This window comes from Notechis scutatus, chromosome 1, assembly GCF_049901735.1.
Source record: "Notechis scutatus isolate UNSWTSFEM ecotype Mainland chromosome 1, rNotScu1.2, whole genome shotgun sequence".
NCBI lineage: Eukaryota > Metazoa > Chordata > Lepidosauria > Squamata > Elapidae > Notechis > Notechis scutatus.
Window position 1 is genome coordinate 314,628,496 of NC_142009.1, and position 27,977 is coordinate 314,656,472.

The 27,977-nt window shown below is 37.4% G+C and overlaps 1 protein-coding gene across 3 annotated transcripts in view; it reads right to left on the bottom strand.

Annotated features, from left to right (window-relative positions):
- Nucleotides 1-7,429: 7,429 nt before the first annotated feature.
- PPM1A (protein phosphatase, Mg2+/Mn2+ dependent 1A) overlaps nt 7,430-27,977 on the bottom strand; it is a 37,002-nt gene continuing 16,454 nt past the window's right edge. Inside the window, exons 3-6 of one of the 3 annotated variants that reach the window (XM_087952327.1) lie at nt 27,333-27,450; nt 19,805-19,913; nt 18,630-18,687; nt 7,430-8,462 (exon numbers count right to left, since the gene is read on the bottom strand). In XM_087952327.1, the coding sequence (XP_087808453.1) occupies nt 8,448-8,462; nt 18,630-18,687; nt 19,805-19,913; nt 27,333-27,450 (300 nt within the window). In that variant the 3' untranslated portion in view covers nt 7,430-8,447. Of the gene's footprint in view, nt 8,463-15,640; nt 18,280-18,629; nt 18,688-19,804; nt 19,914-27,332; nt 27,451-27,977 lie in introns of those variants that run through there. The other 2 variants (XM_026670175.2, XM_026670174.2) reach the window with 2 other exon arrangements.

The following is a 27,977-nucleotide window of genomic DNA, read 5'->3' on the forward strand; positions in this document are numbered from 1 at the left end:
AAATGGTGTAGGGTCTCCCGCTTGGGCGGCGGGGGGTTGGACTAGATGACCTACAAGGTCCCTTCCAACTCTGATTATCTGTTATCTGTTATCTGAATGAATTATGATTGTGACCAGAGGTTCTACTGTATGTGGAAAAACGATGCTTCAAAGCATGGAGCAAAGGTGTCAAGAGGCTCTCTGAAATAGTCCTTCCTAAACCGGTTGTATAAAATAACCTCGGATGACCGTAAATTTCTATGTATATTTATTCTTTCCAATATTCAGTTGTTGTTTTTTAAAAAAAAACAACAATGCTCAAGATTTTTAAAAAAGGTAGTTTTTTTTTTTTTTTAATTCAGTGGCTTTCTGAAATGTTCACTTGATTCCTTAGATCAGTCTCATCACAAATTATTATAGCTGCATTGCAGAGAAAAGCCGTATCTTCCTGTTGGAACAAACATATAAGCTAACATGGTCTTTGCCTTGAACCCTTCAACCTCTAACTTGGACAGACCTCAAACATACAATATTATTGTCTTAAGTGCCAGGAGATCTATGGATTGTGGGATTACCATGTTTGAAAAACACTAATTTTAACCATATGCATTATTTCTACAACTATATTGTTGCCGAGTCATCTACACAACTAGAAGATGTAACTTTTTTTTGCCTCAGCTGCCAAAGCACCTCAGATTCTGGGCAACAAAGTGTGTCAGTCTCAACTTCTACAATGGGGCAGCTGAGATGGAAATAATCACTATTGATGGTGCCTCCCTGTGAGTCAGAATCCCTGATTTCACAAAAGCAGCCACTGTTTCCAGGGATGATGTTGAAATCAAAGCTATAGAAAGGGGAACACAGAAGCATCATAATTTAGTATTCAATAGTTATTTCTTTCTTTGAATAAAGAAGTGTGTCCTATATAAAATTGTTGAATTGCCTTCATGGTTGCTGCTCAATTTACCAAGGTATAATGGCTTTTATTTGCACTTAGTGTCATTTTTGACAATCTTACCCTTTACAGCACATTTCCATTGATCTCATAGTCCTAAATCGTGTGCTAACAATATTTATCTATTAAATGCAGCCTTTGAGCAAAAATATTTCCAATTGAGCTCCTGCCTTCAATAAAACCCAGCAATTTGACAAGAGAGCTTATAGGTAGTGCTGATTTACAAACAGTTCATTTAGTGACTGTTCAAAGTTTCAATGGCACTGGAAAAAGTGACTTCGACATCATTTTTCGCACATGACTGGTCTGTAAGCATCCCCCATGGTCACATAATCAAAATTCTTGGCAACTGACTCATGCTTGGTAACTGACTCATATTTATAACCGTTGCAGTGTCCTGAGGTCATCTGATCACATTTTGCGACTTTCTGATGAGCAAAGTCAACGGGGAAACCAAATTTATTTAACAACCGTAGTACTAACTTAACAACTGTGGTGATTCACTTAAGAGCGATGGCAAGAAAAGTCATAAAATGGGGCAAAATTCACTTAACGATAACAACAATTCACTTCTTCAGAACTGAAGAAGCTTCTTGGGTGAAAAATGAAATGTCTTCAAAGAAAAACAAAGGAAGACCAGTTGCCTTCTGAAAAAGCATCTTTGGTGCTTGGATGGAGTTGCACCACCTCAGACAGACTCAGTGCACAATCTGGAGGTCCTCCGAGACTCACAACTCCTGCTTGAGGAGCAGGTGGCAGTCAAGGCTTTATCTTGTACATTTTTTGCTCCCATTTCTGGATCAATAGATCCTACTTAGAATCACTCATGCCATGGTCATCTCTAGACTGGACTACTGTAATGTACTCTACATAGGGCTGCCCTCAAAAAGAATCTGGAAGCTTCAGCTGGTACAGAATGCAGCAGCATGCAGAGTTATGTGTACTTCCAGAACATTCCATATTACACCTCTGTGCCATGGAGTTGCCAGGTTGTTTCTGGGTCTAATTCAATATGCTAGTTTTAATCTTTAGAGTTGTTCGGGACTATTTGAGGGACCAACTTTCCTTGGTTACTTCAGCCCACTTCACTTGATCTGACAGAGTAAGCCACTTGCAAGTACCATTGGCTAGCACAGTGATCCCCAACCTTTTTTATGCCGCGGCCCGGTACCGGCATCAGCTGGAGCGCTGGCGCCGCCATTTGATGAAAAAGTGCTTCCGGTGACCTCACCGGAAGCACTTTTTCATCAAAAAGATGGCAGTGCCGTTGTGAGCTTTCCGGGTAGAAATGGCTTTCTACCCGAAAAGCTCACGAGCTTATCTTTTTGATGAAACGGCTTCCGGTGAGCTTTCCGGAAAAGCTCACCGGAAGCACTTTTTCATCAAAAAAAGATGGCGGCGCCCAGCAACCAGCGGCCCAGTAGGACTTGTTCCGCGGACCAGTACCGGTCCACGGACCGGTGGTTGGGGACCCCTGGGCTAGCAGACCTCATTTGGTGGGTCCTAGGAGACGTGTCCCTTTTTGCCAAGATGCCCATATTATAGAAAATTATCCCCCCACCCACTCAAATTGAATCCTTTTTGATATTCCAAAAGGCATTCAAGGCCCTTGACTCTCAGACAACTGGAGACTTACACAGATGGCTCCATTGAGATGGTCATATTTATGCTCCCTTTCCTTAAGGTTTGCATCTTTCGGTTTTGTGATATCAATTGCACATAACAATATATTTTTTTTGTTTTTGTTTCTTGTTTTTTATCTGTTAAGCACTGCCCAGAGTTGCTTTCTATGAGATGGATGGGAAAGAAAGAAAGAAGGAAGGAAGGAAGGAAGGAAGGAAGGAAGGAAGGAAGGAAGGAGAGAAAGAAAGAAAGAAAGAAAGAAAGAAAGAAAGAAAGAAAGAAAGAAAGAAAGAAAGAAAGAAAGAAAGAAAGAAAGAAAGAAAGAAAGAAAGAAAGAAAGAAAGAAAGAAAGAAAGAAAGAAAGAGGGAGGGAGAGAAAGCTTTAAATTGGCTGTGGCTTTATTTTTGGAAAAGCAAAGCTTATTGTTCTTCCAGGTGGCCTAAACATTACTGCTATTGTGAGTAGGAATCAAGTCCTGTCCCAAACAAAAGTAATTTATTATTGCTAAACTAAAATCATCACATGGTTTCTTCTTGTTTTGGGTAGTGCGTGGACTACTCTCTAAGAGGTATGCTCTAATCAGAGATCTGCATGCAATGCCTGGTCTCTCATATATATTACTGCATATATGTTAATTTCCCAGGTTTTGCTGAACTCATAAATATAGGTGGAATAACTTGGAAAATATCCTTGGGTCATGCAAATCTTTTTATGTGTTCCAAAGGGAGCCAAGGACATAAGCTGAAGATAATGATGGATCCCCTCTGAACCAAAATCAGGAACTCAACATTATCAGGCTCCTGTGTAGCCAACAATTCAGAAGAGGGACACCTGCTAAACTGCAGAGAAACCTACCGCTCATCAGAGATGTAAATCAGCTCTCTCCAAGTACAGAATCAGTGGCAAGTAGAAACATGGACAACCTCTCTTTGATCCCATTTCTCCTTCTGGTCTTCTTCAAGATAAAGGTTCCCCTCGCACATACGTGCTAGTTGTTTCCGGCTCTAGGAGGCAGTGTTCATCTCCGTTACAAAGCCGAAGAGCCAGTGCTGTCCGAAGACATCTCCATGATCATATGGCCAGCATGACTAAATGCTGATGGCGCATGGAACGCTTTTACCTTCCCATCAAAGTGCTCCCTATTTTTCTACTTGCGTTTTTACATGCTTTCGAACTGCTAGGTTGGCAGAAGCTGGGACAAGTAACAGGAACTCATTCCATTATAGGTGCTAGGGATTCGAACCGCCGAACTGCTGACCTTTCTGATCAACAAGCTCAGAGTCTTAGCCACTGAGCCACCGTGTCCTGGTCTTCTTAGGGCAGTGTAAAACACCTGCTTTAAATTCAACAGTCTTAGGATAGGCTTGTGAAACATCTTTCTATGAAACCCTCAAGTATTGTGCAGACAATCTTGAATTAGCCAAATCAGTGGTCTCATTTAGTTGCATAGCGAAAACCAAGGAGAGAGTGAAAGTCCGTGGGCAGTAGAGGACACCTTGTCCAAAGATAACTGAACCTGAATTATACATTCCATTAAACATTTAGTTAGGACTAAATTTGGTGATGCCTCTTTGATAGTATACCACTCTTTCCTCCATCTTGTTACCAATATGAATTGCATTTTCCCTTCAGGCCTAACAAGAAGTCATCATACACACAATCTTTCAGTTCAGTTTACTGTTAAGGCTTTAAAACACAGGTGAGGCTATACTGAGATTAGCAGGAAATCTCAGAAGACAGAAATCACTCACCTGTGCATTACCTAGCTTTTCAGATGACTATGCTGCATAACAGAAAATTGTCTTCCCTTTTCATTAGTCTGCGGTTGCACTGGCATTTAGTCACATCGGAATTTTTTGAGGGGATATATGGAGCCGAGGACCTCCCAGCTACATTAGGAAAACAAGCACATATTAGTAATACAATATAATGAACACAGGCAATCCCGCCCATTATTTTTAAATGGATGCCAAGAAGAGGAGGCTCTTGATTTTGTTTTTCTGATGGCTGTTTTTTTTAAAAAAATCAGCAGTTCCTGACCTCAACACGGATGCCTTGGAGGGTTAGTAACAATCCATTCTGTATCAATGCACATACTAAAAACTTCGGAGGGACTGAGCAACGCTCAGTGCTTCTGATAGCAGGCAGCTTGGCTTTTGTCGACAACCCTCCAAGTAAAAAGATTTAATGCATCCCTCTGAACGTGAATGGGATTGTACCCTACTGACATTAGATATCTTGCCTCCAGGAGATCAAAGCCGGATGCTGTGGGTTTGCGTTAGTGTCACCTTCATGACTACACCGAGTAATTGAGCATGACAAGAACTAGATCATAATATGGAGGGAGAGGGGCGGGAAGAGAAGATCAGAAAGACATGCTGAAGTCTCTGGCTCTCCACATTACTGAAAAACAGCAAAGCTGAAAGCTTTTTGTGAATCTTTCTTTCTTTCTTTCTTTCTTTCTTTCTTTCTTTCTTTCTTTCTTTCTTTCTTTCTTTCTTTCTTTCTTTCTTTCTTTCTTTCTTTCTTTCTTTCTTTCTTTCCATTGCAGGTAGTCCTCAACTTACAACAGTTCATTTAGTGACCATGTAAAGTTACAATGGCACTGAAAATAGTGACCTATGACCATTTTTCACACTTATGAACCATTGCAGCATCCCCCTGATCATGGGATTTACTCGGATGCTTGACAACTGGTTCATATTTATGATGGTTGCAGTGTCCATACAATCCCCTTTTGTGACCTTCTGACAAGCAAAGTCAATGGGGAAGCCAGATTCACTTAACAAAAGGCATTACTGATTTAACAACTGCAGTGATTCACTTTACAAATGTGGCCAAAAAAAAAGTTGTAAAATGGGGCAAAACTCACTTAACAAATTTCTCACTTAGCAACATAAATGTTGGGCTCAATTGTGATTGTAAGTCAAGGACTACCCTTAATAGAAAGTTTTATGCTGTTCAAATTTCAAAGGTAGAGGGAAGAGGAGATGGAGATGGAAAAGAACTGAAGCAATTTGCTGAGTCAGAGTTCTTCAGCACAGAAGGTTTATCAGGCAAAATTTGGCTAATTCAAATTAACAAATTGTTGCTCTTTTTAATTCCTCTTCAATAAGCTGGTTGGTGAATACATCTTGGTGTATTCTTTCCTATCCTGATTCTCTTCGGATGTGCCAAAATACGACTTCAGAATGCAGCTTGTAATGGCCTTGGTGGCTGAGAACATTGGAAGCTGCATTGCCACGGGCCCAGAGGGCTCACCATTGGAGAAGGCGTCACTATTGTCCCAATTCATCTTGTCCTAAAGCCAAATTCTTGAGTTACTGACTTATTTCTTCCAAGAAGGAAAGCAAGTGTGAGATTAGTCTCTGAACCATTTTTGTCTTGTTCCTATCTTCCATTGAGCATGTTCACAGGTCTTTCCCTTTGATACTTGCTCCATCAATGAACCACCCTTGGCTGTTTATGGATCTATAGTGGAGCCTAGTGTGTATCATACTCTGGATGCCTCTAGTATGCTGTGGCTGCAGACGTCACAGGATTTCAGAAATGATTGTTTGAGCTACTTTACAACATGTTTTTGAGATAGGGCACTGTAGATTTTTGGTTGAACATCCTACTGCACAACAGACCACATGTAGACAATGCGTTATTTTGGCACAGACAACTTTTTGCATTCACTTATAGTTTTCCAAAACAGTTATACTTACTGATTTTCCACTTATTATTTTTATTCCTTTGATTAATCAATTATAAATTTACAGAGTGAAGCAATTAACTTGCTGGTTGGTGATAGAAAACCTTGGAGTTTTTCCAGAGCTGGGTTATATCTGATGTCAATGACACCATTGTGGATAAAAATTACTGTGTTATGACACTTCTCCTCAGAACTGACTCCCTGGCAGTCCCATATCCTTATAAGAGAGTTAAATATTGTTAATATTTAAAATCTATCCATCTTCCCTATTCTATAGTTAAGTTATTAAATTTTAAAATTTAGACTTGCATTTTGGCTTGAACAATTTTTTTTTATTTGAAATTTGAACATTGTAAAATAGAAGCCTCCAAACTGGAATCATTTGAACTGTCAGCAGTCAAAAATTATCCAGTAGAATTAAATCTACCAGATGCCAAAAATTACAAATGGCAATCAACTTTATGTGATTTCTCTAGGCCAACCTATAATATTAAACATTACATGAATTAGAAATCAAATCATTGACAACTATTAAAGAATTCAGTTTCTGGAAAAGGTTCAACATGTTGAAAAGAAAACGTAAAATTCAGCTCACCTCTCAATTGTAGAAGATGAATAAAAATGCTTGTCTAGAAAAAATGAACACTATAGTTACCAAAAAAATGTAAGGAAGGCAAAATCTCTAAGGTGATAGGTTTTTAAAAAAATATTTTTTAAAGAAGTCTGCAAAAAAATCAAGAAGAGGGATGAGAAAGCAAAGATGGCCAATTGTGAGGAACACAGGATCCTTCGATAGCATCTTTATTGTGGCTGCATCAGATGTCGCTACACTGCATTCCCAAGTAAGCACTTATTTTTTTTGTCCATTTTTAAAACATTGATTTTCCCTTCTTTCATACCAACTTTTTCAAGCATGCAATTAATAGCACCAGGTGCAACGGTTCCATTCAACTTGTGCCAGATCTATATAATCAGGACTCATCCTAATACTTCTTTGTGAAAGTCTCCAGATGCTTGCTGTCACATTATCTCTGCCAGAAAACAGGCACAAAGGGAAGGTAAATGGAATATGGCCGGCCCACAAAGGATTTTGCACTTCCCTGCCTCAATCCCTTCCCCTTTACTTTCCCAGGTGAATTTAGCTAATCAATGACTAAATAAATAAATAAGCAGCAACAATTATAATAATTTGAATGGGGGGAAACCTGACAGAAAGCCAGGTATCTATCTTTCTAGTGGTTATAATTAACTGTTGAAATTCATTCTACAAAACAATCAGGTACCAACACATGATTTAGCTTCTGCCTATGCCTTGGATTACATCCATATGGATAAGGATAGCCCACCTTTTCATGCAAACAACCCACTATTAAGGTGAATAAACACAACTGCAGATAGAAATAGGTTCTCTACTGTTAGGAGGGAGAAGTTAAATACATGCTGTATTTAAGCGAGACATGGCACCCAGTGTTGGTTCCTGTGAGCTAGAAAGCAAGGCCATTCAGTTGGGGTGGCCATGGCTACCTTTATAATGCAGGAAATAAGTGATCGAGGACAAAAAACGACAGAAAAGTCTGAAATTATGTGTGGTATGGAAGAAGGGATGAAGTGCTATTTTCGATTTCTTACCTAAATACTAGAACTCAGTCATTTGTTGAAACTGGCTGGCACAAAAAAAAAAATGTCCTTTCCTAATCAATGTCCCAAAACTACACTTCGGTTAGCCTGATCCTAGATTTTTATTTCTGGCCCAGGAAGAACTTGAAGGGAAGAGATGGTGTTCATCTGTGCTAGCTTTCCCTGACCTGGAGGTTCAAGGAATTGCAATCCCAAAGCCTCTGGATGGGCCAGATTGGAGAAGGTGGATCTGTGCAATAAGGACAACAGTCCATGTATATAAAGATAAGGAATAGCTGACATTCCTCCTTCTTTCTTTGCTGAACTTGTCCTCAATGAACTTGTCCTCAATGGTCCTAATTTATGTAGCCACCCCTCTCACAAACAAATGACTCTGGGCTGTAGAACACAACAGTTAAAACTCCATAACAATCTAAAAACAATAACAAAAATCAAATAAACAGATAAAACGTCTGAAGATTCTCAGTCATCCAGGTCACGGTTGTCCCAAGGATGCCTTTTCAAGAGGCAACTGGATTTTCTGGTTTGTTTGTTTTTTGAAGATGTTTTTCCTTTCATCCAAGAAGCTTCTTCAGCTCTGAGCTGAAGTCCAAGTTGCCTCTTAAAAAAGCACCTTTGGGAAAACAGGTAAAACCCAATGCAACGTGTGAAAAAAATCTTGGAATAGAAATTGTACGCAAATTGAACATGAGCCAGAAGTCTGATAACTACAAAAAAGACAAATACCATATAAATAGGCCATATAATAAATAGGCACTAATTTCCAAATCACAGGAATTAATAATTTCATTTCATTCTGTTCTGATAAGATCCCGAGTTCAAGCACTATTATCTAATTCTTGGCATCACATTTTATAAAGAGTGAAAACAAGTTCAGAAAAGGGTGATGAGGATATTAAAGGACTTGAAATTTACAAAGAGGCATGAAAGGAGCTGCTTATTTCAGCCTTGAGAAAAGTCAATTGAAGAGAACATGAGAGCACTCTGGTAAATACCTGAATGGATGTCACATAAAAGGCCAGGGCTGGTTCTCATTTCTGAATGCAAGACATGGAATAATAGTTTTAAGTAACTGGAAGGCAGATTCCAATTGAAGAGCAACTTGATAATGAAACTAAATATCAAAGTGGCACGTGTCAGCTTTGAAATTCAGCTGCCACATTTTTTTTTAAAGAGAGTTTGGAGGAGTTGAAAAGTTCAAGGTTATTCTGTATGTCATAAGAAATTCCAGTGGCAGTTAATTGGTTCTCGTGATTTATGAAGTGTAGAAGTGGGAGGAGAGAAGGTGGATTCTGTGTAATGGGCGAAAAATTTTCACTTTGGGAAATTGCCTTTGACATGCCAGATCTGTTTCTGAATAAATCAATTGGAGAGAAAATGTCTCGGAGTAATTGATATCATGGATACTTTCTGGATGCCTTACATTTATTTCCCAAAGTTATCTTTTATTTTTTGAAGGGGGCTTGGCTGATACCCCGGAGTTTTTTCCCCAGAGATGGATAAAGATCAACAATCAGCCGAAGTTGGAGATGTGCAGGGGGGAGCATGTGGGGGCCCTCCCTCCGGAGCATTAATTGAACCTGCCAGCCCTTATTTGGAGGAGATGATGGATGCTTTCAGGATGGCAGTAGGAGAAAGAGATTTGGGAGCTATACCGAAAGTGTTTCAACTCAAGTTGTTATAACCCAGATGTAACCCAGCTGTCTGAAAACTTTTTCTAGCCCCAGGCATATTGCTATTCTGCCAGATGGAAGAGAGACAATTGGGGTCGGAATTCTCCCAAGAAGACACCCCCAAGATTTATCCTGGAAGTCCATCAAGGGCAGATTTACATCAACAGTTCCAGAATTTAAAGGTGACAGGTTTGGTCTCACAGTCTGTTTGGACGGGTGGAAGCTTGAAACCACCCATATTCACTTACCCAAGTATCGTGAGGAACGAGGAGACTATACAGATGCCAGTTGATGGAAGCCAGAAAGAAGCATCAACTGACAGAGGTATGTTGCAGCGTCCGAGGCAATCACCTCATTTTCCAGAAGGAATTTTGCCCCTTGCAGAGAGTATCTCTCCAGGATGGGGATTTTAGCCAGGCCAGGGGTGGATTCAATGCCAATGGCAGCCAGCACCAACACAGCCCTGGTCTGAAGGGGGGTTGCCCAGACAGCAGACAGCAGCCACTTCCCCTCCACCCGACCAGGGAACCAGCCCACACCCAACTTCCTCCTGGCAACCACATTTGCAGCCCCAACTGACAGCGAGGCCACAGGGACCCCTATTCCAGAGAGGCACCACCCAGCCAGGATTCAGGGGGCCTACCCAGCCTACGTAACCACCCGGCCTGTTCCTTCCATTCCAGTACAACCTGCAGGGGCCTGGCATGTGCCACCTCCGCAGCCATGACCCAGGCCGGACCAAATACCCTTTGAGGCCATATTTGATGGCCGCCATGAACATTTCAATTATTTCCTCACTCGAATCCGATCCCATATAGAACAATTTGGAGATCAATATGCCACAGAGCACAATTTGGTTACAGCCATAACAAATGGGATGAATGAAAGGGATGCTTCAGACTGGGTGGCCCAACTACACAACAAACAAGCCCCCGAATTATATGATGTAAATGGATTTATTCAATTATTAAGACTCAGATTTGAAAATCCAGACAGGGTAGCAGAGAATGAAGAGAAGTTAATGGAAATGAGGCAAGGCAAGCGACCCTTGTCAGAATTTATTTGGGACTTTAGAAGGGTCGCAAGCCACCTCATGGATTGATCCAGAAGTAAAGGCCTGTGAAATTGGGGGAATCCCACAGACCTTACAATTGTGGTATGCCGCCTCCCTCAGCTTAGATCGCAGCATCAACCCACACACGAAACCCCTTCTGGCAGCTCCGACTAAGAGAATTGTGGCGAGGAGACCATCGACCGGACCAGCCAAAACTGCTTGTACCCGACCCACCAGGGTGCTGAAATGTTACTGATGTGGCCAAGCCGGTCATAGGGCAGCAGACTGTCTGGCCCCTGCTCCTGTACCACAAGCTCCACAGTCGAAGCGTAATACAGCTGTTAGAGGTCGGAAGAATCAAGGAAAACCTCTGGCCAGGGGCAGGTTCACCAAACACACCTGGGAAAGCCCCCTCTGCGCAGCTGGGAGCAATGGACCATTGGACCAACACCACATCCCCAAGAACCCAACCTGCAAAGACGACCCAATGGTGAGTGATCCCATCATACCTTTTAGAGTTAAGGTCAAGTTAGTGGTACCAAACATGGGGGAGGCCGGGGAGTTAGAAGCTGTCATTGATACTGGGTGTTCTAGATGTCTTATCAGGCTCCCCATCGTTGAACAATTGGGCATAAAGACTAACCCACTAAAACACCCAATCAGATTTGAGCAAGTGGATGGAACTTGCTCAAAGATTGGGGGGGCAGCCACTCAAATGACAGAATTGATCAAGATGGAATTAGGGCCCCATCGCGAACTCGTAGGCTTTATAGTGGCCCCCAAGATGTCAGAATCATACTGGGACTTGCTTGGTTAGACAAATGGGCCCCAACAATCAAATGGGAGGATGGATTCAGAAAGATCCTCATTGGACCGGGCCCATTGCCCCCTCTACCACCCACTACAAAGCCACCAGTCAGCTTGAACCCAGAGCCTGAGCCAGCATCCATGGCATCCCACCTTCTCCCAGATAGCCCCCAGGTACCCGACCAATACAAAGACTTGGCTGAAGCATTCAGTGAAGAGTGTAATGTTTTACCTCCCCATCAAGCCACTGATTGCGCCATAGAATTAAAGCCCAGGGTGAAATTACCAAAACCAAAGATGTATTCCATGACGCCTGCTGAAATGACTGAATTAAAGAAATACTTGACAGCAATTTGGAACGAGGTTTTATTGAGCCTGCCAAATCAAGATTAGCTGCCCCCATATTGTTCAAGGAGAAGATGGCGGATTGAGATTGTGTGTTGACTTTAGAGGCGTGAATGCCGTATGCATCAAAAACATGTATCCTCTGCCTCTTATGAAGGACTTATTGAACCACCTGTCAAAGGGCAAAGTATTCACCAAGCTAGATCTCAGGGAAGCTTACTACTGGGTCCGCATCAAAGAGGCAGATGAGTGGAAAACTGCTATTAACTGCCCTCTGGGTAGCTTCCAATTCAAAGTCATGCCTTTCGGACTTCAGGGGGCTCCTGCAGTGTTTATGCAGCTCATCAATGAGGTGCTACACCCACACCTTTACCGGGGGGGGTCTTCCTGTACCTGAATGACATCCTTATCTTCAGCGAAACCATGGAACAACATGTTCAATTGGTCCGACAGGTTCTAGAAAAACTTCTAGCCGCCAAATTATATGTGAAACTCTCAAAATGCAAATTCCACAAAGAGTCGCTGGACTACTTAGGCTACTGAATATCCAACCTGGGGATTGAAATGGACCTTGGAAAGGTGAAAGTGGTGCTGGACTGGCAACCCCCCAAAACCCGAAAACAACTTCAAAGTTTCTTGGGGTTTGCCAACTTCTATAGACAATTCATTCCGTTCTTTGCTGAAGTTGCCCTCCCATTGACAGAGCTATTAAATACGGGCCCGTCACCCACCAAACCAAAGCCGGGGTCAACCCCTGGCTTGGACTCTCAGAAAGATTTCGAGACCTTAAACCCCTCTTCACAGCTGAGCCCATCCTCCAGCACCCAGACGCGAGGAAGCCTTTTATTGTCCAAACAGATGCAAGTGATGTAGCAGTGGCAGCTGTTTTGCTGCAGAAAGATTCTCAAGGCCAACTGATGCCGTGCGCTTATGTGTCCAAAAAGCTGACACAGAGCGAAGGTGGGCAGTCTGGGAGAAAGCATTCGCCATACAATGGGCTTTATTGACGTGGAGGCATTTTCTAGAAGGGGCGCCAGAGGCTTTTGAGGTATGGACTGATCATAAGAACCTCGAGGCTCTAAAGACCCCTAGGAGATTATTGCCCAAACAAGTCCGCTGGGCACTATATTTCAAATGATTCAATTTCAACATTAAATATATCCCCAGAGGGGAAAACTGGTGGACACTCTGTCCAGAAAACCTCAGTTTGACAGCCACCAAGAGAAAATAGTACAAGCCTTAATTTCAGATGCTCAATCGGCAGGCCAAGTGACCACTCGAGCCCAAGCCAACCACAACTCTAAACGCCAGGAAGATAAGCTGACTGCAGAATTGAAAACGGCCCTATTGACCAATCCTTGGTTCCTGGACCATCAAACCGAGTTGACAATGAATGATGGACTAGCTTGGAAAGGGACTAAGCTTTACGTACCCACAACCCTAAGACTACTGGTACTAAAGCATAGCCATGACTCCCACCTGGGAGGCCACTTCAGATTCCTAAAAACCCTACGTTTACTGAGAAGACAGTTCTGGTGGCCAAAAATGAAATCTAATGTCGAGGACTATGTAAAAAGTTGTTCAATTTGTGCCACAATGAAACACAGAACTGGAAAACCCTCTGGCCTCCTGCAACAAGTTGCTGAACCAACCCAACCTTGGGAAGAAATCGCAATGGACTTTATTGTTGAACTACCTAAGAGTGAAGGGAATACGATCATTTGGACTATAATTGACTTATTCTCTAAATAGACCCATTTTATAGCCTGCAAAGGATTTCCATCTGTGAAAAAGCTTGCAAAGCTGTTCGTGAAACATATCTATAGACTACATGGAGTACCTCATAGAGTAATATCAGACAGAGGGGTACAATTTACCACAAAATTTTGGAGAGAATTTCTGAAATCCATTGGTTCCTCTCAAGGGTTATCCTCAGCTTTCCATCCTGCTTGTAACAGAGCAGCGGAGAGGGCTAACGCCATGATTGAACAATACATTAGATGCTATGCAAATTATCAACAAGAAAATTGGGCTGAGTTATTACCTTTTGCAGAGGTTGCTTACAATAATGCAGTACATAGCAGCACGGGATTGACTCCATTCCAAATCAACACTGGAATGGATTTTGTCCCGATTTTGTCTTGTTTACATACACTGCTCTCAAGTTACATCTCCATAATATTGTATCTATGTGTATGATTTTCCATGATGCTTGACTAGGCATCATGGAGTATCATAGTTGAGTATGGTTTAATATGTATACCTGTCGAGATCTTTTTGAATTGTAATTTTGTTCCCTAATCACCCTACCTTGGTATCATCTGCAACTTTAAAAAGCCTCCATTCCATTTCCATTCTGCCCTTTAGGCAGAATATTGAATAGAATGAGGTAAAACTTTGAGGACCTAATTCTCCATATTGGTGCAGAGCCCTTTATGAAATGTTTTGAATGCATTTGTTCAGCCCATCATGAATCTGTGATTTACCCATTAGTCCATCTTGTCTACAAAGATATCACACAAGACTGTCATAATACTTTATTGAGATCAAGGTATGCAACATCCCTAGCATCCCTTTGGTGTTCTGTACCAAAGTAGCAATTTTGTCTAGATAATGTTCATCCAGTTTTCTAGCTTTTCTGCATGAAACAGATTATACAGACTCTTTTCAGTTGGATTTCAGTATAAGACAGTATTGATACTGCATCAATAGCTCTTACCAATGACTTCTGATAGGAGGAGAAAGGGAATAATGCCACCATTGGAACCTCTGGATCCCTCCGCAACTTTAAAAATCAGCAATAATGCTTCCAGGCTGACCACAGGGTCAGTGAAGAAAAGGTGTTCTAGTGATTCCCTTCACTGCAGCTGGTTCCATTCAATATTAATGGAGAAGAGGTCAAGCCCCAAGGCTTGTAAAGGGCCTCGGGGTCTGATGCTCTCACCCCTCTTGTTTAACAGCTGAGACTGTTGAGGGAGGTCAGCCATTGGTTTGGAGTTGGGCATCAAGTTGGTTGTTTCCCCAAACCTGGGCTCGGTTGTTCAAGTTTTCCCTTCAGTGGTGGGTGAAATGGAGGCTTCTGATGGTTTTTTTGTAGCTTGTTATACTTTTGTATCCCTTGACATGGCAAAGCAAATGATCTGCTTTTCTTATATGATTTTTGCCAGGAATATGTTGATGGAAAGTCAATAAACTATTTTCACAGAATGTCTAACTTCATTTATTACACTTCTCCACCTTCCATTTACAGACAGAGGGCTACCTCAGTAGAATGCTTACACCTGCTGAAACAACCAGAAATACTGAGTTAAGCAAAAGGCTGCACCCCAATATCCTTGTTTCATCTGAGGGCAATCATGAAAAACCAGAGAAGTCTGCAAGTGAGCCATGATGAGGAAGGTCGGTCTCCACTCCTAGTTCAGTTTCCCTAGAAGTATGCTCCTCAGAATATGCTGAGATAAGGAGAAACATGGTGATACTTAATAGCATGGAACCAAATCATACTTACTTTATTAATGATGATTTTTGTAAAACAAACCCAAACACTCCCTCCTCCCCAAAAATAATGATGGAGTATCATTGTTTAAGGGTGCTTCATACAGAATTGCTTTAAATTACCTTAAATTTATCAGTTCTCAAAAGTCTCCATCTAAACCAGGGGTGTCCAACCTTGGCAACTTGAAGCCTGGCGGACTTCAACTCCCAGAATTCCCCAGCCAGCTTTGCTGGCTGGGGAATTCTGGGAGTTGAAGTACGCCAGGCTTCAAGTTGTCACGGTTGGACACCCCTGCTCTAAACTATACCAGAATTTTAATGCTGTGAAAAATACTGTACAGAGAACAACATGCATAGAAACAAAAGGCAAACGTTGGGACCATTGTTTTATTTTATTTCATCAGCAGACAGGCATTCACTCTTTCACCTCTGGCTAGGGAAATAAATACTGTAGCACACAATTCTTTAAACTATGCTGGACTGCCCCCTGAGGTGTTTAGACATTTCTAGCATTTTAAAAAGTTGCAAAAATGTTGGGAAAAAAAGACACAAGGTTTTAGTTTTTGCAGTTTGGTGAACAAGAATAAGCATCCTTACTAAAATTTGCAATTCATGGGTTGTATGAATTTAATTTCACTTTGATTAATACATAAAATTGCCATGTATTAATAAAGCCTAATAACATAGTGCCTTGACCCCATTAAAGAGCCAAACATGGGTAGGCCAATGTACAACTGCTGTACCTCTTTTCTATCCAAGTCACATGTTCAGGAAGGATTGTAAGTAATAGCAGAATAACTGTTCTCATCTTTTTTTCAGATGCTGCATCAACACCAAATTTTAAACATGTGCTATTATTACAATTAATAATATTAATCATATGGCTTTCCATTTGAGAATTTAAAAAACTTGTTTCTGAGTTTTTGCCACCTTTACATATATGTATACTTCAATATACACTAAAAATGATGAGCTGTTTCTAATTCTAAAACCAATCCATCCTTGTTAATTGATTAGTACTTCAAATATAGCCTCTTAATTAGGTGTATATAAAGTTATACTTAACAATTTTATTGCCTGAACTCAAGAAAACTGTATTTTAAGCATTTAATGTAGGTAGGATGAGGAACTGCTGCTTTACCTAAAGTTGCTCTAAATGTATAAATACAAATAGTGCTTATGTTTTCTTCATTCATGCTTCAAAGGGGTAGAAACTGAATACAGTGATATTAAACAACCAAACAAGAGAAATAAAATATTTGTGATTATAATAATAACAATCCTCAGACATTACTTTTTCAACATTTCCTAACTGCAATAGTTTTAAGGCTCTATATACAAACAAATGTATATCTGAAAATTAGGGAAAGAGGGATATAAACATGTGAGTTGTACATTGCTTCCTATAAAAAGGTATGTTTTACACCTTTTAAAAAACGCTAGCTACATTGTTACTATCTATTTATATATTTTGTTGATTTTCCTTTGGAGGGGCATCAGTTGGCCAAAAGTTTAAAGAAATACATAATGATCATGCAATACCCTCAACTGAAAAAAACAAAAAGAAAATACAAGGTGCTTAAAACAGTAGTTCTGCAAACACATAATCAATTTATCTTGTTTTCAGTAGAGGAAAATTCAAGTCAAATTAGCTTTATTATTTCATTTTTTTAAAGCAAATTAAACTCGATTAAATATTCTGAATCTATGCACTTCAAATCACACCTACTGTTCAGTCAAAGTAAGATTGTCAGGCTCTCTGACAAATTAATTTTCGTTAAGAAGCAAGTATACACTATGCTCATAGAATGCTATCAAACTAAAATCTTGAAATAAAACTCATGTAACAAGATCATTCTGTTTCTCAAAGCATATTATGCCCACTAATTAGAAAATAAACTCCATTTGTGCCTCGGGCACAATCAAGAGTTCTTCCCATTTCATAAATGGGCAATTATTTAATAAAAATATTTATCAACATGACACTTTATTTATGAACATTTTAGAAGACAAAAGAAAAGAGAAAGAGTTACACATTTATTGTTAAATTTCTTGTTAAATCAAGCTTTATTGATAAAATGGAATTAAAAGAATTTTTACTTGGAACAGCAGCCAATCCAGCCAGTCAGGCTAATAAAATGGTGCATGCTCCTACTAAATATAGAAAGATACCATCTCTTAACATAACTGATACTTAATCGAAGGTAAAGTTTTTCTCTTAAAAAAGGTGCAATTCATCAAAGTTTTTAGCTCCCATGTTTCTATTTAATAGCCATCTTGTAAAGTTGGTGAACTTTTCTTCTTTTGCTGAAATCTTTCACATATTTCAGTGGGACTTTTAGATCTGCCATAATTTTCAGATAAAAAACAATTAAAGTCTGAAGGAAAATTAACTGTGTTCCAGTTATTTTCCATACTACAGTTACAATAATCTGCTTTTATATCAAATTTCCTTTACAAAATTTTCATGCACCTCCTGAGTATTTTGCTGGCTAGGTTGCTACTTCCAGCAATCCAGAACCACAAAAACAAATAGAAAGAGCTAGAGTACTGTTGCATTAAACAACAAACCAAGCCTTTCATTTATGATGTAAAACAGCTCATTATGAAATAAGCATCCTGGACAACCACAACTGCACTTTACAAAACAAAATCATACAACATAAAATTGCTTGGAGTCCAATTTACAGCATCATAGTTTCAATATTACTTTTACAGAAGTTTGCTTCACACACAAAAACAAGATTATTCCTGGGATAAGTGTTGAACTGCTGTTTTCTGATGTATTCACTAATACCAACATCACTTCCCTTCAAGCATGTATGAAACGGATGCTAAGAAGGATCATTGTTGGTTGGGTGAGTTTTCCATTAGAAGAATCGGTGCTAATTCCACAGCTTAGATGGCATTTTACCACATATCATCGGGTGTTGCAGAGTCCTTTAAGAAAAGAGAACAAACCCTTTAAAGTCTGGAGCGCCCAAAATTACAGCAATTTCTGGATAATCCAGACTGAAAAGGGTAGTAGATATGTCCATAATTTTTAGGATTTTTCTTTTCTGTACTCTGGGACAAATTATAAATTTAACAAAGCATGAGAGAAAGTTGTTGAGAGCAAACATCACCCTTAAATAACTAACTTCAATGCACAGTATGTTTTCTGTCAGTGAACTACAGCTGGTCATTTAACTTAAAAGCAATAGAATCTTCCAAGATAATTCAGTTTAGTACTTTATTAAGCTTAAGCATAGTGAAAAGAATATTTTAGTGAATACAATTTATACTAACAAAGTAAAGTTAAAGACTGACAAGTAATTTTTCAGTCAGAATTAATAAGGAAAACTAGGTGTGCCAATACTCACAGCTTCATCATTCCGATAAGGATTCAGTCTGTTATAAATGGCTTCAATCACACTCCGTCTAAATCAGATAAAGAAAAAACAAAACAAAACAAAATTTAAAGGACAGCAATTCCTAGTAGTCAAACATAATTTTTAAAAGTTTGTAAAAGATGCCTTTGATCATTATCATTACCAGTATGTCTAGTTTTATTAACAAATTACACATAATATCTGAGCCAAATGGAATTAAAGATGGAGTCAAAAATTCCAGAGTACTAATATAAAATAAGAACATGACCTTAAAAAAAACAAAAGGACAAAAGAAACTGTTGAGCTATTTGGTAGCCTAAAATAATGGGAGGACCAAACAAACTAGCTTAATTAAGCAGGACATTAAATTAGCTTCATGCAACACATTAACTGAACTCAGAACTCATATAACCAAGTCAGGTCATATAATGCCAAAGGTTCTACTAATTGTCTGGTTGGCAATATTTTAACTTCATACCACATTTTGATGTAAACTTCACGCGCAGCAGAATGTATTTTATTTTTTAAAGTTATATTCCCTAGACAATAAAATCTTTGAAGCCATTAATCCATTTTATTTGGAATAAGACCATTTATAAATTAAATTTTAACATTATTAAATCATTAAATAACAAACATATTTAAATGTTACAATGCCCCTCTAAAAATCAGTTAATCAGCTGGCACTGATGCCTTTTATTTTTAGCATTTAGTATGCAACAGAGCAGGAAAGCATATAATGATCTGAATTCAATCCATTTTAAAACAACACAATCTATTTCAGTTTCAAAACCCATTTCAAAAAAAAAAAGAGAGGTCATTTTGAGTGTTGGGAAGATGCTTTAACCTTGAAAGAATTCTGCCTCAAATTAAAAATATATTGCTTCAAGTTTAAAACACATGCAAAATACTTGGAAGCGCTCTGGCTTCACACTCAAAACAATAATTTCATGATAATTTCAAACTCAAAAGGATGCATTTTGAAAAGGAAACTTTTGCAATTTATATTTGTTTCGCCTCTGTTTCATCATTTGTAATAACATTTAAAAGAGACTTCGATTATTGATGAATGTTACTGAAAATACTTTATCACCCTTAAGACAGGTTGTATGAAAGATATACCTTATTTAAAATCAAAATCAATATTTACACTGGTGCAAACTTACTTGCTCGCCAATTCACCCCCGGGTGGAAGATTTGGGATGCTCTCTGTTTGCAATGTACGCATGACGTGGACTAAGTCTGGTATTCCTTCACCCTGCTTCTTTATGATCTCTGGGAATCAGAAGTTATCTTCTTGTAAATTCAGTTCAATCACAATTAGAACAACATTGCAACATTTAGTTTAATCAAATAAAGTTCCAGGTTTCAAAAGTTTTGCCTTTTTCATGACTTTTTCATGTTTTTACCCAAGCAAATTTGAGCAGAAACGCAACTCACAGATGCTCTACCTTTTCAGAATATCCCTGAGTCTGTTTATTTTTTATTCAGAAATAGATATGTTTGTAATATATTTATTAATTAAATCATTATATAAAAATATCAGTATTCTAGCACCCTTGAATACTGACATGTTGTTTGGAATTACCAAGAGAGAATTTCTTTACTGATACACTCAATTAGCATTTTTAATAAATAGAATTCAAATTCCACCGTGATTGGAGATTGTTTTATAAATTATAGCCTTTGTTTTAATAAACTAAAACACCAAAAAAACATTTCATATAGTTCAATGCATACTAACTTGGAAAAAAAAATTATAACGGAAATTATACCAAACTCAAATTCCTAAAAATGCTCATTATATAAAATGTACGAACCATCAAGAAACTGTTCAATTAAAACACCCTCAATACAGTTTAAACAATATTTGAACTCTATAACACTTTCAATCTTTCTGTGAATAACCAAAGCTGCACATATCATAGACATCTAGTTTTTGGAATATTAATAACTAATCTAAAATAATTTCTGCTCTTCTGCTTCAATATTCAGAAAATCAAGAAAAATTATAAAAAATAATTTTAAAAATAATCTTTCCCAGTAATGTTTCTTTTACATGGTGGCTAGTCCTCTAATATGTCAGTTCAAGGTATTTCCAAAATTATCTATTAGAGATTCGTTAACTGGATACACAGACACATGTTCTCTTATGATGCACCACCCCAGAGCTACTTATGACACATTTTCAAAATTTACAACAGCCTCACACACACTCCTATGGTCACATGAACACATTTTGGGTGCTTGGCAATCAGGTCTTGTTTATAATCAATTTGCGGTGTCTCTTGAGCACATGACTGCAATTGCTACATCTTTTGCTGGTTTCTGGCATTTACTTCTGGTTTCTGATAAAAAAATGCTCATTGGGGAAAATGGATGCATTTAATAACTGTTGCAAAGAATGTTTAAAAAAAATTGGGTCACATGATGCTTCAACTTACAACTGTAGTTTCAGGCTCAATTATAATTGTAAGTTGAGGACTACCTATACAAATCATTAAAAAGATTACATTTTTTGTGAATATTTACTTTGTGATATAATTGCATGAAATGTTTCTGCAAATATGAATGTGTATGCAATATTCATGATCAATTGTTTATAAAATAAGAAAAAAGTTAAGTAGTAAGAGAAGAAGTTTGGACACAATTTCCATCAGTAGTTCGTTACATCCCCTTTGGCAAAAATAACTGCTTCAAAACCTTTTTTGTAATTAGCTTATTTTTGTTTCTGCAATTTCTTTCCACTGTTCCTTGCAAAATTTTAATAAAGTCCTCAGATCTCTTAGTGCACATTGCGTCTTTGAAATCTCCCTCAAAATTTTCAATAATATTAAAGTCTGGGGACTGTGAAGTCCATACCAAAATCTTTAGCATTCTTTCCTATAAGTATTTTCATGGTTGATTTGGAGGTATATTTTGGATCACTGATGTTGACATATCCAATCTCTTTTCAGGTTCAATTTGCTCTCTAATTGGGACATTTTCTTCTACAATATTTTGCTTTTTACTTGCTTTCATTTGCATAGTATTTCCTGTATTACTTATATCCATTCAACTTAAAAACACAACAAAGCACTGCTGTGCTTAATGAATGGAAAGATGTTTTCCCCCTCAACAAATATTTTTTTCTCCAAAACTGTTACTGTGGCAGAACAGTTGTGTTTTTGTTTTATCAATCCAGAGCACTTTGCTCAAAAACATTTCATACTGATCCTTTGCATACTTTGAACTGCAACTTATGTAATGCATGCAAAGATAATGTTTTCACCTGACACTCTCCCAAGCAGATCACAATTGTATTAGCAACACTGTTCAGTGGACCTGTGGAAAACTATTCAAATGACAGCTTCACTTTTCAGCAATTGTTTGCAAGGTCTATTGATTCAGTTGTATTAGATCTTAACTAGTTTTGAAGCCATTCTAAGAAAGATTGTTTTTGGTTTTTCAGATATTGCTTTCACTTCAAATGTTTCATGTAACTTCTATTCATTAACCATTGTTTCTGACAGTTGAAATTTCTAGCTAGAAATATTTAGAATGTTTTTTAAACTTGACTTTAAGATAGACTTCAACTCCCAGAATTCCCTAGGCAGCCATTTTAACACCTTAAAATTTGCCAAGTATGAGAAACACTGATTTAGAGACTTTTCTTTTACACAGCAACCTTCTTCTATTTTATAAGAGTAAACTGTCTTTATTTTCAAATGCTCAGATATTAAAAGTAGAGAGAAAAGTATTTATACCTTTTTAAAGGTTATAATGTCCAATAGAATTATCTTTGCCTGGCTCTCTGCAGCCCAAATGAGTCAATCACCTTTACGGGCCTTACTAACAATTTTATAATAAAGAAACCTAGAAGTGAATCAAGTGGGTGTCCAAATCTCTGTATCTGCCATAATAATTGTTTTTTTATTTTGAATCTGTAAGCAATTGTACATAAATAGTACATATACATTCAAATTTCTTAAAAGAAATTATTTTTAATATAGAGAGTCACAGAGACATGTAATCACTCCAGAGGTACATATTCTTTTGCGTGTAACTATGGCTAATCAATAACACCAAATGGGTTTTTATTAGTAATTATGGCAAAACTTTAAATCAACATATTTAACCAAGTAATAGTATATTACGTTCTTATGGTCCATAGTTTCCCAAACAGATATATGTCAACATTCTACTCAAAATAAAATAAGAAATAATTTTATAATTTTGATCTATAAAAAATGTGAAATTTGAAAAGAACAAAATTGTTGAAATAATTCTGAAGTATATGACAGTAACTTTTAAAAAATATTCTAGCCCCATCTGTAGGCTAATACATAGCAACAACAGGAAGCATACTAGAAAATTTTACAATAATCCTCTACCATCCAAAAATAGCAATATTTCTCAATGGCCAGGAGTTGAAGAGCTGATTTTATAAGGCTACATTCAAGGGATTTATGCTAATGCAATAAAATCACTGGACTTCGTCTCCCAAAGAACAACTGACCTCAACATTAAGTTTTAAAAGTCAATTGTGGTGGCATAGGAAACTACTTTTTGGGAGGTGGGGTGAGGGTAACTAATTAGTTTCTTGGATCCTGGATGTATTGTGAGACAAATGAGAGTACAAGTAGTCCTCAACTTACAACCATTCATTTAGTGACTTTATAAAGTTATAACAGCACTGAAAATTGACTTATGAGCGTCTTCCATACTTATGGTCATTGCAGAACCCCCATGGTCACGTGATCGAAATTCTGATGCTTGGCAACTGACTCATATTTATGACGGTTGCAGTGTCCCAGGGGCCATGCGATCACCTTTTGTGACCTTCTGACAAGCAAAGTCAATAGGGAAGCCATATTCAATTTATAACTGTGTTACTAACTTACACAACTGCAGTGATTAACTGAATAACTGTGGCAAGAAAGATCATCAAATAAGGCAAAATTCGCTTAACAACTGTCCTGTTCAGCAACAGAAATTTGGGGCTCAGTTTCAAGTCGTAAGTCAAGGACTATCTGTATATTTTATAGGTGAAACTATAGGGCCAGAATTTTAATTTCACCAACTTTTTAAAGCAAAAATTTCTACTACTGAACACAAAATAAAGAACAAAGATCTCAAAATTGTTTTATAAAGTATTTTATTGTGAATTGTGAACATCTGGTATTGGCTACACCATTCTAATGCTATGTTATCTTTTGTACAAAAATAAAGGGATTTCAATTTACCTAAACTACACAGTTCCAGAACCTAAAGCTGTAGTACATTTGAAATACATTCTCCAATAAAATACATTTGAACTAAATAGAAATATGAACAATCACAAATAATTTATGGCATAAATGTAACCAATCTATTGGCCTTGGTTTTTATAGTAACTTGCAGGTGCTTTTTGTTAACTTAAAATACTTTCCCAAATGTGGCACAAAAAGATCACTGAAGGAAAGATGGAGTTTGGAAGTGCAGTTCACACTATCGTAACTAAATGGGCACTATACTTTTTAAAGGGGCTTGGGAAATGCTTTATTTTTACAAATGTGAGAAAACATGAACTTTCTGGTATCCAGAAATCTTATATCTTTTTCTCAGGGGAAATCTCTCTATATAAATATACATGTTTTACTGGAGATGGGTATTACAGCACACTTAAGCCAATAATCATCTATGAAACAAACACATGTTTAAATAGTGAAATTTTCCAGTGTAACTCCAGAAATATTACACCTGAGAATCCCACTAAACTGAAAATGTGCACCAAGAAAAGCTCCTTGAGGCCTGCAATCTTAGCTGTATTTGAGGGATTTAATTTTATTAGGCTAGTCCTAGTATCTATCATATCAGAAGAACATTTTGAAATACAATTTTAAGGAACCGCACTTAGTATTAAAGTTTGTGTGTCATAAATACTCTTTGTTACATAACTATAATTAAATGTATTCAAAATGAATATAAAATGGATCAGAACACAGATAAAGGCATAATTTATAATATATATTATAGTAGTGTAACTCAGTCAACAAAGCAGACTTTTTAAAAAAATAAATATGAATCCTAAATTTAACTTTTTTTAAAAGTTTTGGTTATCCTGAAAAAAAGACTACATCTAATTTTATTGCCCATTTTCCTCTTATTAAATGTTAAAAGCTTCAATTTTACTTCAATCAGAACACACACATATACACACACATGTGTGTGCATGTTAAATATAGTGATTTAAAATTTTAATGGTCGCCTTTTCTGGAATCTTAATAGAAATAGTGTATTAGCTATATAACTGGATGACTCAGCAGCTATAACATTTCTTGTACCAAACAGTTCTATATTTCCAAAAATTGTGCAAAAGAGAACATAGCTATTAACCAGAATAATTATTTTTTAATAGACCAAGAGGGGCCAATACCCCCAGTTTAGTACATATTTAAAAATTTAACTGTTCCCAGTTCAAAAAACAGGTATAGTTTAATCTAAATTGCTCTTCAAGACTCCTGAAGTTAGAAACCAATTGTAAACAGTTTTCTTTGGCATAGTGATCCCTTTCGAAATCTATCAAACTACTTTAGAATTCAGAACAAGTTCAAGGAATAATTGGGTGCTTTGTGGAAGACTAAAGAGGAAACTTCAAAACACTGCAAAATGTTTGTCTTTTGTGTGTGTGAGAGAGAGGGGGGGAGAGAAAGGAAGGAAGGAAGGAAGGAAGGAAGGAAGGAAGGAAGGAAGGAAGGAAGGAAGGAAGGAAGGAAGGAAGGAAGGAAGGAAGGAAGGAAGGAAGGAAGGAGAAAAGAAAGAGAATATGATATAAGTCAGGGTTTGTCCAAATGTGTTCCATGGAAATCAAGGGTTCCCTAAGAACTTGATAGGGTCCTGTGGCAGATGAAGGGCAAAGTGAACTGAGGTCACCCAAACATATACCAAAGCAGTTTACTAGCTGAGTCATAACTAAATCCTATTGTTTGAAGTATTTGCATGTCAAAATCAACACTCTAAACTTAATAAGTAATTTTCTTTTAGGAAGAATAAAGTCTTCACTTGGAGGAGGTTTAAATGATGGGGAACTCTTGGATTGCAGACATTGAACATAATTTTATCTCAAGGTAAAGAAAACTGCCCAATGTCTGCTTGTTTTGGCACAGTGGTCAGAATGCAGTACTGCAGGCTACTACTGCTGGCTGCCAGCAGTTCGGCAGTTCAAGTCTCACCGGCTCAAGGTTGACTTAGCCTTCCATCCTTCCGAGGTTGGTAAAACGAGGACACAGTCGGTTGGGGGCAATACGCTGACACTGTCAACTGCTTAGAGAGGGCTGTAAAGCACTGTGAAGCAGTATATAAATCTAAGTGCTATTGCCATTATCCATATAATATATAGACTTTATCATAAGACACAGCTTCCCTAGGCTGTCACTACATAATGCTTCTTTCCACTCTTATTAATTACATTCACTTACTATGCTTGCAATATATCGTATAAGTAAAGACTGTGATTCTGTAGAAAAAAATGCAGTATTGGCAATCACTATCTGAATTTGTAACGTTCACGTGCTTTGAATATTACATCTAATACTATCACATAGTGCTTTCAGGAGTTTAAAACACTTCATAAATATTATCTTAATGCAATTTTTATGTCAGATATATCAGTATTATCTTCCCATCTTGAAAATGGGAGGGAGAGATTCAAGAAAGTATATTTTGCCTGAGCCATCTAAGGAGGTAATTATAAAGTTGAGACAGGAATCAGAGGTTTCCTGATTTCTACCTCCATCTCCTAGCCGCTGCAGCACACTGACTCATTGGTATTTCACTAAGAGAATTTTAACATCTCAAACATTGACAGGCTTATAACTGACACAGTTAGCTTTTATAACATAAAAAATGCATGAAATGTTTAACTCAAAGGTCAATAAAGCAGACCAAATTTCCTACTAGTCATACTCATAATTCCATGGACTTACAGCAAAATTAAATCACCTTCAATTTACATTCATATAAATTGAATGTAATATAATTTGGTCATTATATCTATTTTAAAGGTCTGATGAATTCTGACTAAATCTAATTTCACGTTATCTTCATTTTTTTGAAAAATGCACATTCGTCCATATTAGTATTGTTTACAACTAGTGAAATGAATGAAAGCTTACTTGTGAACATGCTTAACATCCACGTATATAAGCAAAGAATTGCACCGCACATATTCAAAGGTGCTAAATAAGAGATTGGCATGCATCTTTTAATGCATGATTTAAACCAAAATAAAATTTAAATTTAAATAGTTGTACAAAATTGTATTAATATCAAGTTACAAGACTATAACTATGCTATCTTGAAATTATTACACATCTGAAATAGATACTGATACATATATTTAATGAGTATTCTGTTAAATGTAATTCTATTAAGATAGATAAATGCTCTTTCAATATCAATTAGAAATTGTTTGGAACATAAATTTATTGCTGATAATGGTTCTGACATAAATGTTGTTTTTCTCTATTGTAAACAGAACAGTCAAGGACACATATTTTAATAGGATAGACCTACACGTGTATCAAAAGGCAACAAAAGTACCTTTAAGTGATATGTGTCATAAATATCTCATGGCACTTAAGGATTTAATTGAAAAAACAAACAAGTATTCACAACTTGGCTGTTCAGGTTTTGTTTAAAATTAAATTACTTATTTTTTTCTTAAAGAGCCACCTTCTACTCTGCTTTCCAGGAACTTGTCCAGCTCTGTCTCTCTCTTCACTGCATCTGGTAATACCTTTGGTGCATTTGGAAAACAGATCAGTATCACACTCATGTTGTCTCGGCTACCCTGAAAAGGGAAGGAAAAAGACATTTCAGATATTTTTAAACATTTCTAAGCACACTATTTGTAAGTCTATCAATTGTATATTCATATTTATAGCATGGAAATAAAGGGTAGTTTTATTACGATATGAAAGAGAACACTGTTCTATGATGTTGGATTTCACATAAAAATTCAACCTAATTTATAGTTAGGAGAATATAGAACCTATCTGATTTTTAAACTTAAGACATAAACTGTCCCTGATGATTATTAAGGTAATTTATTCACTTGTTTCTAGCTGGCTTAATAATTAGAAGAAGCCTGAGTTAAGATCAATCCTTTTCCCTGGATGAAATTTAAACCAGGATTCTTCTAATTATTAAGTTAATATTTCAACTCAAACTCTCCATCATATATCTCATAGATGGTTTTTTTTTTAATTAGAAAAACAAAGCAAATAGTGAAATTTAGCTCAACACAGAAATTAAATATCTTGCACACACCAGCAATCTTCAGCCTAAAGTTGTAGCTTCCTAAGGCTGTTAGATTAA